This window comes from Oncorhynchus mykiss, chromosome 26 (genome assembly GCF_013265735.2).
Source record: "Oncorhynchus mykiss isolate Arlee chromosome 26, USDA_OmykA_1.1, whole genome shotgun sequence".
NCBI lineage: Eukaryota > Metazoa > Chordata > Actinopteri > Salmoniformes > Salmonidae > Oncorhynchus > Oncorhynchus mykiss.
Genome location: NC_048590.1, coordinates 25,434,235 through 25,448,530, shown reverse-complemented (window position 1 = coordinate 25,448,530; position 14,296 = coordinate 25,434,235). Strand labels below are relative to the sequence as shown.

General features: G+C 44.3%; 1 protein-coding gene across 4 annotated transcripts in view; it reads right to left on the bottom strand.

The window, feature by feature from the left end:
* Window positions 1-5,818: 5,818 nt before the first annotated feature.
* Window positions 5,819-14,296, bottom strand: part of LOC110506484 (AT-rich interactive domain-containing protein 3B) — a 64,560-nt gene continuing 56,082 nt past the window's right edge. For 2 of the 4 annotated variants that reach the window (XM_021586126.2, XM_036963803.1), the window contains exons 6-10: window positions 12,419-12,672; window positions 10,701-10,973; window positions 9,949-9,990; window positions 9,754-9,846; window positions 5,819-9,660 (exon numbers count right to left, since the gene is read on the bottom strand). In XM_021586126.2, coding sequence (XP_021441801.2) covers window positions 9,476-9,660; window positions 9,754-9,846; window positions 9,949-9,990; window positions 10,701-10,973; window positions 12,419-12,672 — 847 coding nt within the window. In that variant the 3' untranslated portion in view covers window positions 5,819-9,475. The remainder of the gene's footprint in view (window positions 9,661-9,753; window positions 9,847-9,948; window positions 9,991-10,700; window positions 10,974-12,418; window positions 12,673-14,296) is intronic. The other 2 variants (XM_036963802.1, XM_021586127.2) reach the window with 2 other exon arrangements.

Here is a 14,296-nt window from a genome sequence, read left to right as displayed (position 1 = left end):
GCCTCAACTTCCCATAAAAACCTTGTGACAGCTGTCATACGAAGAGGAAGCGGTTTGTAATCATGAACTTTTTAAAACTGTGACAAAATGTTATCAACTATTTTCATGCCTCATTCCTCCGCCTGAGTCACTTTCCCACTCTAATCTCTATGGTGCAGCTGCTGAGACATGGCACCAAGTCCTGTATCATTCATGTGCAAATGAAAATGATGTGCCAATGAAAATCATGTTAAATGGAGCTGGAGAAGAAGGCAGACGTTTTACGTGCCCCCAACTGATTGTGTTTTTTGTTTGTCTATTTGCGTTGTTTGTAACTCATTTTTTGGACTTATTTTGTACAAAATGTTGCCGTTACCATCTCTTATGAATGAAAATAACTTCTGGACATCAGGACTGCGATTACAGACTGGCAGAATCCTTTTTTTCCTATAACGTGTCTGACGCGAATGATATACTGTTTCTCGGGAACAGGCCCAGATCCCCCTGATTTGTGTGAAGAGAAGGTGGGGGAAAAGGGGCCTGAGGGCGGGCTGCCTTCTGAGAATTCGTAGGCGATCGAATAAACCCCCACTTCCTTCCATTCTGCTAACAAACGTGCAATCTTTGGAGAATAAAATAGATTACCTACGCGGAAGATTAAACTACCAAAGGGACATTCAAAACTGTGATATCTTATGCTTCATGATATCTAAGGAAGTCTCAAGCTATTGCTCGCCTAAGGTAGAGTCTCTCATGATAAGCTGTAGACCACACTATCTATATAGAGAGTTATCTGGATTTTTCATAGCTGTTTACATACCACCACAGTCACAGGCTGGCACCCAGACAGCATTGAATGAGCTGTATTCCATCCTAAGCAAACAAGAAAACGCTCACCCAGAGGCGGCGCTCCTAGTAGCCAGGAACTTTAATGCAGGGAAACCATTGTTCTACTAAATTTCTATCAGCATGTTAAATGTGCAACCAGAGGGAAAACAAACTCTACACCCCCTTTACTCCACACACAGACTCGCATACAAAGCTTTCCCTCAACCTCCATTTGGCAAATCTGACCATAATTATATCCTCCTGAAAAATTTAAACAGGAAGCACCAGTGACTAGATCAATAACAAAGTGGTCAGATGAATCAGATGCTAAGCTACAGGACTGATTTGCTAGCACCGACTGGAATATGTTCCGGGATTCCACCAACGGCATTGAGGAGTACACCACATCAGTCATTGGCTTCATCAATAAGTGCATCGATGACGTCATCCCCACAGTACATTTATTTCGATTTTCTTTAAACCTTTATTTATCCAGGTTTTTCTCATTGAGATAACATCTCTTTTCCAAGAGAGACCTGGTCCAATAGCAGCAGGGGGAACAATGTTTCAGACAAAACAACTGACATACACTAACAACATTAAACAAAACTAAAAACACACAAACAGTACAACAAAAACAACATTTTACCTAAAAAACACAAAAGTATTTACTAAAAACAGCCATCCTAAAGACAATTACACTCTTCTATGATATATACATCGATCAAGTGTTTGAACTCCACCAACGAAACTAGATCTTCAAATTTTAAAATGTTCAGGAGAGAATTCCAGGACCACGGAGCTAAGTAACTAAAACTATTTCTACCATGCCCTGTTCTACTTTTTGGTACTGTTAGAAGTAAATGAGAATGGGACCGTAATTGATATTTATTTACCAACCTAACTAAAAAAGAACAGAAATAAAATGGCATTTTACCCAATATGGCCTTATAAATCAGTGTATACCAGTGTTTAAGCCTACGCAAGGTCAATGACGACCAGCCAACAGCGCTGTAGAGGTCACAATGATGTGCTAGATGTTATTGATTTGTAATGAACCTGAGGACTGACTGCATGATACACTGAATCAAGTGCTCTCAGGGTAGTGGTTGAGACCTGCATATACACTGCTCAAAAAAATAAAGGGAACACTTAAACAACACAATGTAACTCCAAGTCAATCACACTTCTGTGATATCAAACTGTCCACTTAGGAAGCAACAATGATTGACAATAAATTTCACATGCTGTTGTGCAAATGTAATAGACAACAGGTGGAAATTATAGGCAATTAGCAAGACACCCCCAATAAAGAAGTGGTTCTGCAGGTGGTGACCACAGACCACTTCTCAGTTCCTATGCTTCCTGGCTGATGTTTTGGTCACTTATGAATGCTGGCGGTGCTTTCACTCGTGGTAACATGAGACGGAGTCTACAACCCACACAAGTGGCTCAGGTAGCGCAGCTCATCCAGGATGGCACATCAATGCGAGCTGTGGCAAGAAGGTTTGCTGTGTCTGTCAGCGTAGTGTCCAGAGCATGGAGGCGCTACCAGGAGACAGGCCAGTACATCAGGAGACGTGGAGGAGGCCGTAGGAGGGCAACAACCCAGCTGCAGGACCGCTACCTCCGCTTTTGTGCAAGGAGGAGCAGGAGGAGCACTGCCAGAGCCCTGCAAAATGACCTCCAGCAGGCCACAAATGTGCATGTGTCTGCTCAAACGGTCAGAAACAGACTCCATGAGGGTGGTATGAGGGCCCGACGTCCACAGGTGGGGGTTGTGCTTACAGCCCAACACCGTGCAGGACGTTTGGCATTTGCCAGAGAACACCAAGATTGGCAAATTCGCCACTGGTGGCCCTGTGCTCTTCACAGATGAAAGCAGGTTCACACTGAGCACGTGACAGACGTGACAGAGTCTGGAGACGCCGTGGAGAACGTTCTGCTGCCTGCAACATCCTCCAGCATGACCGGTTTGGCGGTGGGTCAGTCATGGTGTGGGGTGGCATTTCTTTGGGGGGCCGCACAGTCCTCCATGTGCTCGCCAGAAGTAGCCTGACTGCCATTAGGTACCGAGATGAGATCCTCAGACCCCTTGTGAGACCATATGCTGGTGCGGTTGGCCCTGGGTTCCTCCTAATGCAAGACAATGCTAGACCTCATGTGGCTGGAGTGTGTCAGCAGTTCCTGTAAGAGGAAAGCATTGATGCTATGGACTGGCCCGCCCGTTCCCCAGACCTGAATCCAATTGAGCACATCTGGGACATCATGTCTCGCTCCATCCACCAACGCCACGTTGCACCACAGACTGTCCAGGAGTTGGCGGATGCTTTAGTCCAGGTCTGGGAGGAGATCCCGCAGGAGACCATCCGCCACCTCATCAGGAGCATGCCCAGGCGTTGTAGGGAGGTCATACAGGCACGTGGAGGCCACACACACTACTGAGCCTCATTTTGACTTGTTTTAAGGACATTACATCAAAGTTGGATCAGCCTGTAGTGTGGTTTCCCACTTTAATTTTGAGTGTGACTCCAAATCCAGACCTCCATGGGTTGATAAATTTGATTTCCATTGATAATTTTTGTGTGATTTTGTTGTCAGCACATTCAACTATGTAAAGAAAAAAATATTTAATAAGAATATTTAATTCATTCAGATCTAGGATGTGTTATTTTTGTGTTCCCTTTATTTTTTTGACCAGTATATATAACATCACTAAAATCTAAAACCGCCAGTAATGTACATCTTACCAGCTCCTTCCTGGCCTCAAAAGAAAAACAAGCCTTATGCCAGTAATAAAAACCTATTCTCAGTCTGAGCTTCCTTATAAAGTTCTCTACATGCACAGTCAAGCTCAGTTTATCATCAAACCACACACCCAAACATTTGTACACTTTAACTTACTCTATAGTATGTCCAGCCAACGTAGCAATGATTTGATTAGTAACATGCCTGACATTTGAATATACCACGCATTTTGTTTTACACGAATTTAGAACCAGCTTTAAATCATTCAGATTATGTGGTATGATGTTAAATGCTCTTTGGGCATTTTCAAAAGCTAAAGATAAACTACTACCACTTGAATAAAGAACAGTATCATCTGCATAAAAATGAACATCTGCTGTTTCAATAAGATCCCCCAATGTTGTTGATATACAACATTAACAACAGTGGACCCATAACATAACCTTGCGGAACACCTGAGCACACGTCTATGGACTCAGATTTACAACCATCCGCCATTACACATTGTGTACGATTTGATAGGTAATTTATAAACCAATCTAGAGCATGACCAGTAACTCCACAACATTTTAACCTTTGCACTAACACAGCATGGTCCACGGTGTCAAAAGCCTTCGACAAATCAATAAAGACAGATACACAATGTAACATCTTATCAAGAGCACAATGGATGTCATTTAAAACCTTCAATGTTGCTGAAAGTGCTGTGTCCAGACCTAAAACCTGATTGCATTCCATTTAAGACGTTGTTTTCTTGGAAGTAGGCCTTTAGCTGCCTACTAAGGACTCCAGTACCTTAGGCAGTACAGACAATTTTGATATGAGTCGATAGTTGTCCAGTAGCGAAGGATCTCCACCTTTCAGGAGAGGCAATACAAAAGCATATATATTTCCATAACTTGGGGATTTCCTTAACATCAAGCGTGAGGTTAAAAATACATGTTAAGGGGGAGCAATGATGTCTGCAGCTAGGTGCAGGAAGCGGGGGTCTAGTTCATCAGGGCCAAGGGATTTCTTTCCATCAATTTCTTTCAGGGCTCGACACACTTCTGAAACAAAGAAGGATGAAAAGGAGAACCTGGTGAAGGAGTGCACAGGGGTGTCAGGTAAATTCATAGGGGGCTCACTTATACCTTTGACCTTTTCAAATAAACTGCCTGCATCTAAAAAATGCTGATTCAAGGCTTTCAGAACAGAGGTTCTCTCAGTTACTTACAATCTGTGTGTCTAACAAGAATTGTTTGGGAAGCTGTGTATCTTTTTAGCACTCCAAACCTTTCACTACTTGCCAGAATTTGGATGGATTATTTAAATGATGTGAAGTAGATTTCAGGTAGTGGTCTGCTTTCAATTTACGGACCATAGCCACACCCATATTTTGAAGACGTTTAAAAGCCATCCAATCATCTGCCAAATCAGTCCCTCTTGCTTTAGCCCACATAGCATTTCGTTCCCTTATGATTTTTGTAAGTTCCTTAGTAAACCAAGGGTTCTCTCTGCCCTTAATCATTAATTTAAAAGAAAGAGGCATGCCTATTGCATACATCCTGGAATGCGTTGTGGAAGTAAGAAAAGGCTAGTTGAACATCAGGGATTAATTCCAGTCTATTCCATTCAATGATAGATACATCATGTAAAAAACCTTGAATATCAAACCGCTTCCAGTTTCTTTTCGTAATGACACGTGGAGATTTCTTAGGAATTTTATCATCTCTCACACAGGCAATTGCACAGTACATACATACCTCAACCAGAAGCCATGGATTACAGGCAGCATCCGCACTGAGCTAAAGCTGCCTCTTTTAAGGAGTGGGACTCTAACCCGGAAGCTTGTAAGAAATCCCGCTATGCACTCCGACGAACCATCAAACAGGCAAAGCATCAATACAGGACTAAGATTGAATCGAAGACCGGCTCTGACGCTCGTCGGATGTGGCAGGACTTACAAACCATTACAGACTACAAAGGGAAGCACAGCCGAGAGCTGCTGAGTGACTCGAGCCTACCAGACGAGCTAAACTACTTATATGCTCGCTTCAAGGAAAATAACTCTGAAACATGCATGAGAGTACCAGCTGTTCCGGAAGACTGTGTGATCACGCTCTCCGCAGCCGATGTAAGTAAGACCTTTAAACAGATCAACATTCACAAGGCCACAGGGCCAGACGGATTACCAGTACGTGTACTGCGAGCAAGCGCTGACCAACTGACAAGTGGAAGGAAATTCAAGCCACACTTCACAAAAACCACACACACAGATAAGATATAAAGTAAAACTTTATCATGACATACAAGTTTAAAGCCCTGAGAACCATATCTTTATATTACTAATGTGAACAAAACTGAATGTCAAAATCACTTTGGAAAAGTGCTCCTCTTTTAAATACAATCAGCACAAACCAGTTTTACAAGCATTTACGTTGTCCCAATTTTGTTTTAATCAAAAGAGAAAACTATAATATCATTACCATGTCCATAATAATAATAATAATAATAACAGTACAAAAATATGCACAAACCTCACAGATTTATATACGGAGCATTGTACAAGCCAAAAACAACATAGAATTGATAAATGAGGTATTCAATAACCACTTACATATGCACTTGTATTACACAGATCAGGTTAGATTTAAATAATAAAAAATCGAATAAAATCCAAACCATCCAGGGACAAGGTTCTGCAGACTTTCAACTTCACAGTTTTTTGAGTGATGTGACCTTGCCTGCAACTGATGACAAAAATCAAAAAGCGACAAAAACCGAACCAGTCTAAAATAGCATTTAGCAAGTCAGTAGAGACAGATTTTGGGTCGTCCAAGATTTGGATGTGTCCCTCAGTATACATGCCAATTGCATAACTTCAATATCAAATGCAACAATGACAGCAGCCCAATGCCCCGAGGTAAGAGGTAGGGGGTCTTCAAGAGCTCTCTCACACACACACACCAACAATTGTAGCCCACATAAGCCTGAGCTGTAAACTGAATTCCCAGTAAATGTGGTTCTAACTGGTTTCCCACCCTTGTCATGGTGTGGTTTTAGAGAACAGCACCACCTGCAGTCTCCTACATGGCATTACATGGTTGTTACACACCCTCCTCTACCATATTCTGAACTTGCTCTCACACTCATACACACACTCCCCCTCTCTCATGCAAAGGCTGTAAGGATACACTGTCAGACAGTCATTGACTAGACTGATTGGAAAAAACAGAAATGTCCGTTTCTAAAACGAGAGAAACGAAAAAGGGTTTTTGTGACACCACCTAAGTGATCAAGCTAATTCGGTCCATCAGAAGAAGAAAAATCGACACAAATAAATAGCATACCTTGGTTTTGAAACCAATAACATGATTTATGAATGCCTTAATGCCTGACTTCATTCATAAAGATCATGGAAATAGTTTATTCTTCAAAGGATTAAGCTTGAAGATAAAACAGTCATTCCTAGCAGAGAGTCCTGAAAGGTTCACTGTTCTCTCACAGCTGATTTTAAGGCAGCAACTACATCTTTCACCTTTATTAAATGTGGACATACTATTTCGATTGCAGGTGTCTCTTTAGTCATTGTATATGTGTTGTGGTGGTCCTGTAATCCTGGTCTGTGGTCTGCACCGCAAAAAGTCCACAAAAGCCAACAAATAACAGCTAAAACACAGCTTACTAAAAGCAACAAGGCTGCCCACCTCAGAGATTACAGGAGATCAGGGGTGAAAGGTTTAGAAACAGTTAAATGCCTCACAGATAATGCTAGAAATTAATTTCATTCAAATCACGTTCTATTAAAAATGCAGAGTAATTACCTGAACAGTTTGAGAATGGAAATACTGTAACTGTGGATGTGTCTGAGAAATTTGGGAGGCCTGAACTTTGAATTGAGACAGAAACCAGTTGTCAAAACAGCTACCCTTTCTGTCTTATTCAATGTAGAGATTAGGCCAAGGGGCCTTGTGTGTCATGCACTGTTCACTGCAGCATAACTCACTGAGGTATATCCCTGGTGTGTCAGGTGATGGGTGCCCATGCCAGGCAGAACCATACCGGGCCCAAGACTCAATCACAGGTAGGCAAATGTCTGATTAAGAAGCTAAGGAAAGCAACATGACCAGAGCTGACAACTTTAACAGTATGGACTATAGAAGATGGGCTAGCATAGAACTCATTCTTTACTCCACTGTATCCTACATAGTGGTTCAGCTAGCCTATTCAGCTAACCCACAGCAGCTAGCCCATAACAGCCTGGGCAGGAGACAGGGCTAGTCTTTGGTATTCAGCTGTGCAACGGCCAAAGGCTACCACACAGCAGAGGATTACGGTGTAAAATACTGGCCACCTGATTGTACACATGCAGAGCAATACTCTTAAATAGGTTTTGTCTCATAAAATGCAGTATGAAGTAAACCAAACAAATACAGAGAAAACTGGAGAGCAAGCCCATCCCAGTTCAGCTTGGTATAATAATGTGTCCCCAAGAAAACCCAGTAGTCAAGTCTACGTATGTAGTCCAGCATTCGGGAGGAGTCCACTCCTGTGGACCGTTGCTCGTCGCAGGGACTCAAACCACCAGGACAAGTCACGCTGGCTTTGCAGCAATGAGGTATGTAGTGTACGTCTCCTTCTAGAGAGTCTGAGGTATTCTTTGAAGACAGTCTGTTAGACTTGCGCATTATTTCGGTGGAATCCTTTTTTAAATGACAAAGCGAGTCCATAATAAGAGACTTCACTATGCTTCCTGAGAAAGGGCCCTCTCCCACACGGAGAGGTGAATGAGGTTTGCAAAGGTCTGTGGTTAGAACACTTCAGGTCTGGTCTGCCAGTGTTGAAGGAAAACCATTGATGGGTGATTTGTCTCTCCTCTCTGTTGAATTGAACTAGGGACACACACTGATCCCAGAGCAGGGACTAGAACACCTTCACTACCTTTCTGATTATTAGATAGATCCGGGGTGGTGAGCTTGGGGCTTGCTAGTCCTAAACAGATAGATAGACGGATCAGTCAGTTCTTATGACCTCATACCGTGCGTGAAAAAATATCCAAAGCTAATTCTGATCCTCAAAGCCCTTTAGACACATTGCCCATCCGTTTCTTGTGTTAGATTGAAGATTAAGTACCTCATTCCAAATAGGCTGAATGAGGGGGTGACTCCCTGGTATTGATTGTGGGAGTGACTACAGTATATGAGGTATTACATGGCGATCTGTAGGATCAATAAAGTAGTGCACTCAGAAGCAAAAAGGCTACGGCCCGTCGTCATGGCAACTCGAGCGTTGTGATAGGGTTACTGTATGAATGCGTAGGAGGTGTGCTGAGGTGAGTGAGGTTCCGTTGTGAAATTCCCAGAAATTCCCCTGATTTCAACAAGATCAAAAAGGATACAAAAATAAAGTTAATTCAGGTGAAGTATACTACAGCTCCTGAGGTAAAGATACCACTGCAGGTTACTTGATTTGAGGTATGTGAAAAGATAACTAAAAAAATAGTATTAATAATAATAATAATAATAATATTAATTCGAAAAAACTAAAATCAAAAAAACAAAAAGCCAACAAACAAACAAAATAAAACTCTTCAAGTTCAGTTGTGAACACCTGTCAGTGGGTTTTGGCTGAGCTCTGATTGTGTTTAGCATGTGTTTGGGACAAGAGTGTCTGTGTGCTGGGTGTCTGTGAAATGCATGTGTGTATGTGTACATGTGTGTAGAATGCATAGGTGTGTGTGTGTGTTCATGTTCTCTTGAGATGTAATTGGGTGTGTGAATTGTGTATTCATAAACGGGTAGCCAAGGTTGACAGGAGCAATGAGGTATTTGTTGTGCACCAGTTTCTTTTTTTCTTATCGATTTATCAATGTACTGTATTCATGCTAGGCCTCGGTGTTGATGAAAAGCCTAGAGAGTGGGTTGTAGGGCGGCCTGAGCTAAGGGGAGCCACTGGTGGAGGGCTCGGCTGAGCAAGGCCCCTTGGAAGAAGAGGAAGAGCTGGGACTGTGGCTGTGGGCAGAGGTGGTGAACCCAAACCCAGCGCTGGGTCCAGCAGGGGGCACTGTTACTGCAGTGGACACGCTAGTCCCTGGTGCGCCTGACTTCTGTGCAAACAGGGTTCCTACAGGACAGAAGGACAAACAGAATATTACAGCAAGATAAACAACACAACCAAATCTGTTTATTTCTTACACGCACGCACGCGCACACACACCTGAATAGAGTGTGCCGTTGACCTCCACAGACACACTGATGCTAGCAGATCCATTGGTGGAGATGCTCAGAGCCATGTCCTGCTGCTTCTCATCTGGAAAGAACGAGAAAGAGGAAGTGTAAACCAGTGTGGTCAGAAAGCAGAATCAGGTACTGTACAATAGCATGCAGTAAGTGAGAATTGGGTGTCACGAACATTTCCTTGTGGGTGTCTTGCAGCATACATCTGCATAACCCACTGAGGAGAGAGAAACACAATCATGTCACAGTGACCCCAGGAAAACCCAGGAAAACATTCTGCACTTCCCCTCTCAAAGCTTTTCTTGTGTAGCAGTCATAATGCGTTGATTGTACTCGCACACACACATTCAACACCCATACAGGCTGAACCTCTACTGTGTGTGTGTGTGTGTGTGTGTGTGTGTGTGTGTGTGTGTGTGTGTGTGTGTGTGTGTGTGTGTGTGTGTGTGTGTGTGTGTGAGAGAGACATGGGGAATAACCAGCATGTGATAACATTAAGGCACCAAACAAAGCATGTGTTATGACGTATATACAAACAGCCAGAGGCTGAGCTGAAGAGACACAGGTCAGTGAGTCAGCTAGCAGAGTGGGCTGAAAGCCTTTATCTCTGTTGTGCAGTGACTGCTGCGTTGCCTTTATAATGGCTTCTAAATGTCATCCTCCTCTATCTCACGGGGAGCGGAGGGAATCTGGTGTAGGCTGTGCGTTTTTTCATGGTGCTCAGAGAGTCAGGCATTGAGGGAGCTTCAGTGTACATCACTAGTGTACTTAAATGTATGCGTTTCCTTGAGAAAATGATTACTAGTGCATTTCAGGCAATTACTCCAATCTTGAAAACGTATGGAATGTACTGCATGTGTCGGATACAAACTGACTATCATATGTAACTGTATAGAGTGCCCAGGGGGAGTCAGCCTGGGCACGTACCTCTAGCGGTGGTGCTGTTGCCCAGGCGCAGGTTCATGGGGACCTGGGAGGCCATGGCAAGCAGGTTGTGTTGGAAGGCCTGCTGCATCAGACGCTGCTGCTGCTCCTCTGCCAGGCGTGCCATCTTCCTCTCAGGGCCCTCGCCAGTCTCCAGCTTCTCCCTAAGCTGCTCCAGAGTGGCAGCCCGCGCCAGCCCTGCCACCTGCTGCTGCCCCAGCGACAGGGACATGGAGGTACCACGAGCCGCTGCCATCAAGGAGGGGGTGACCTCTTCTAAAGAGAGGCAGGGTAGGAGAGGTAGGATATGTTACTTTCATGGAAACAAAAATGAGAATAATTTCAGTATTGTAAAATATGAAGAAAATATTTGATAAAATGACAATTTAACGTGGTAAAATGAGGCCAAAGAAAGGGAGGGAGATCTGTTGAAACAATAACTACCTCTTTTAGAGAAAGGGGAAAAAAATCACAGCAATTATGTGGGCAGTATTTTCTGTAACTGAGCAGCATTCCAATAACATCAAAGGTAAGATCAGATAAGAAAAACAGGTAACGGTAGTGATCCAGCCAGATCCTATTGATGAGGACAGACAGCTGTAATCCAGGCTGGCCGTAAAGTGTCCTGCTGTCTGTGGGAAACATGTTATTAATCAGTAGTAAATGGTTAAGAGACAGTGAACAGCCCAGGGTCAAACCCTCAGTCACACACAGACGCTTTGATCACAAAGGGAGTGCATAGCACATTGATCGTCACACAATCTACAGTACAATACACACTGGAGAACAGTGGAGGCTGCTGAGGGGAGGACGGCTCATAATAATGGCTGGAATGAATGGAATGGCATCAAACACATGGAAACCACGTGTTCTGTACTTTTACCCCTTTTTCTTCCCAATATCGTGGTCTCCAATTGGTAACTACAGTCTTGTCCCATCGCTGCAACTCCCGTATGGACTCAGGAGAGGCGAAGGCCGAGAGCCATGCGTCCTCCGAAACACAACCCTGCCAAGCCGCACTGCTTCTTGACTGCCAGGCGCACCAATTTGCCGGCTCATGGGTCTCCCAGTCACTGCCGGCTGTGACACAGCCTGGGATCGAACCCAGGTCTGTAGTGCCTTAGACCGCTGCGCCACTTGGGTGGTGGAAACCATGTGTTTGATGTATTTGATACCATTCCACTTATTCCGCTCCAGCCATTTCCACGAGCCCGTCCTCCCCAATTAAGGGGTCACCAACCTCCTGTGCTGCAGATATTACATAACACAAAGCCTGCCAATGAGTGTAAAGTGTGTAAAGTACAAAATACTTCGGTAAATGGCCATTAAGAAATCAGAGCATTTCTTCTTGTAATACCTGTACTGTACATAATGTCTGACTCTCTACAGTCTGTAGGCTGTGGTGTCTAATCCTATCCAGACAGTGAAAGAAAATGATCCTGTAGTTCCTAACCATTGCGACAGAGAGCGCTAAGGCACTATGGATATTTGTTGAGGGTTGCGCTCCGATCAGTCCGATGCGCAAACCCGGAGCACAACTCTCACTTCTATCTTATTTGAACTCAATAGAGAGCATGGTCTTACTTTTCCTTTTGTCAAGATGCCTACTGTGTGTTTAGGTTATAAATTCCAGTATTTATTTGAATTCATTATTTATTTTCCAATCTTAACCCTTTATTTCCAGTTTTTTATTGAGAAGTTGCTGATCCTTTAATGCTCACCTTTTTTGAGAGAGTGGACGGGTGACGCCAGCAGGCCGTTGAGGCTCCCAGCGGCTCCGGCACCCAGTGCAGACAGGTGCATCTTGGGAGGGGAGAGGATGTGAGGGGCTGTGCTGGGAGAGAAGCGGAAGAGGCTGCTGCTGTAGCTGGGGCGACGGCCCTCCCGGCGGTTACTGTCGATGGCCGCCTGAAGCTCGCCTGGCGAACTTAGACCTTTCCTCTCACACTCAAAGGGATACAGGTACTTCATGTACCTGAATGAGACAAACATTAAGATATAAGATAAGATATGCAATTTAGCAGACCAAAACGACTTAGTCATGCGTGAATACATGGGTCTTCAGATCAGAGTACACACACACACATTATATATGCAAACGTATGTGGACACCCCTTCAAGTTAGTGGATTTGGCCCTTTCAGCCACACCCGTGGCTGACAGGTCTATAAAATCTAGCACACAGCCACACAATCTCTATAGACAAACATTGGCAGTAGAATGGCCTTACTGAAGAGCTCAGTGACTTTCAACGTGGCACCGTCATAGGATGCCACCTTTCCAACAAGTCAGTTCGCCAAATTTTTGCCCTGTTAGAGCTGCCCCGGTCAACTGAAAGTGCTGTTATTGTGAAGTGGAAACGTCTAGGAGCAACAACGGCTCGGCCACGAAGTGGCAGGCCACACAAGCTCACAGAAAGAGTCCGGTGAGAAGCACGTAGTGGGGTTGCAACATTCACTACCAAGTTGCAAAATGCCTTTGGAAGCAACGTCATCACAAGAACGTTGGGAGCTTCATTAAACCGATTTCCATAGCCAAGCAGCCGCACCCAAGCCTAAGATCACCATGAGAAAAGCCAAGAATTGGCTGGAGTGGTGTAAAGCTCGCCGCCAATGGACTCTGGAGCAGTGGAAACGTGTTCTCTGGTGTGATGAATCACGCGTCACCATCTGGCAGTCTGAAATCTTAACGCTACAGCATACAATGACAATCTAGACAATTCTGTGCTTCCAACAGTTGGGGAAGGCCCTTTCCTGTTCCAACATGACAATCCCCCTGTGCACAAAACATAAATGGTTTGTCAAGATCAGTGTGGAAGATCTTGACTGGCCTGCACAGAGACCTGACCTCAACTCCATCGAACACCTCTGGGATGAATTCGAACGCCGACAGCAAGCCAGGCCTAATCGTCCAACATCAGTGCCCGAACTCACTAATGCTCGTAGCTGAATGGAAGCAAGTCCCCGCAGCAATGTTCCAACATCTACTGGAAAGCCTTCCCAGAAGAGTGGAGGGCGGGGACCAACTCCATTTTAATGCTCATGACTTTGGAATGAGATGTTCGACGAGCAGGTGTCCACATACTTTTGTCCAGGTAGTGTAGATGCAGTGGCAGAGAGAGGTCAAAGTGTTACCTAACAGAGACCATGGTATGTAGCAGCCTGTGAGCGTGCAGTAGCAGCAGTAGCATGGGTATTTTTCCACCCCATAAAAATGTATAAAAGTGAAGAGCATAATAGAGAGAGAGAGAACACTGAGGATCAATACGGAGTGAAGAGCACTATCCATTAGATAAGACCAGTGGACCGTTGCTGCTGGAGAGAACAGGCAGGCTGAGTAGGCTAGCATTAAAAATACATAAAAGGCTCATTAAGGCTCTCTGGTATACAGGCAGTAGTATAGAGAGCTAAAGCCCTTACACAGGGGCTTACAGAGCGCAGAGCGCTCGCCCCTCAGTGAAAGCCCACCTCAATTGCTGTGAACTCTGACCCAAATCACATCACAAAATCTACTGGATCAATGGGCTCCTCACACGTGTGATGTAATGGCTGGAGGATGGAATGCAGCGAGAGAGAAGGTGAGTAGTTAAGAGGGATGTAC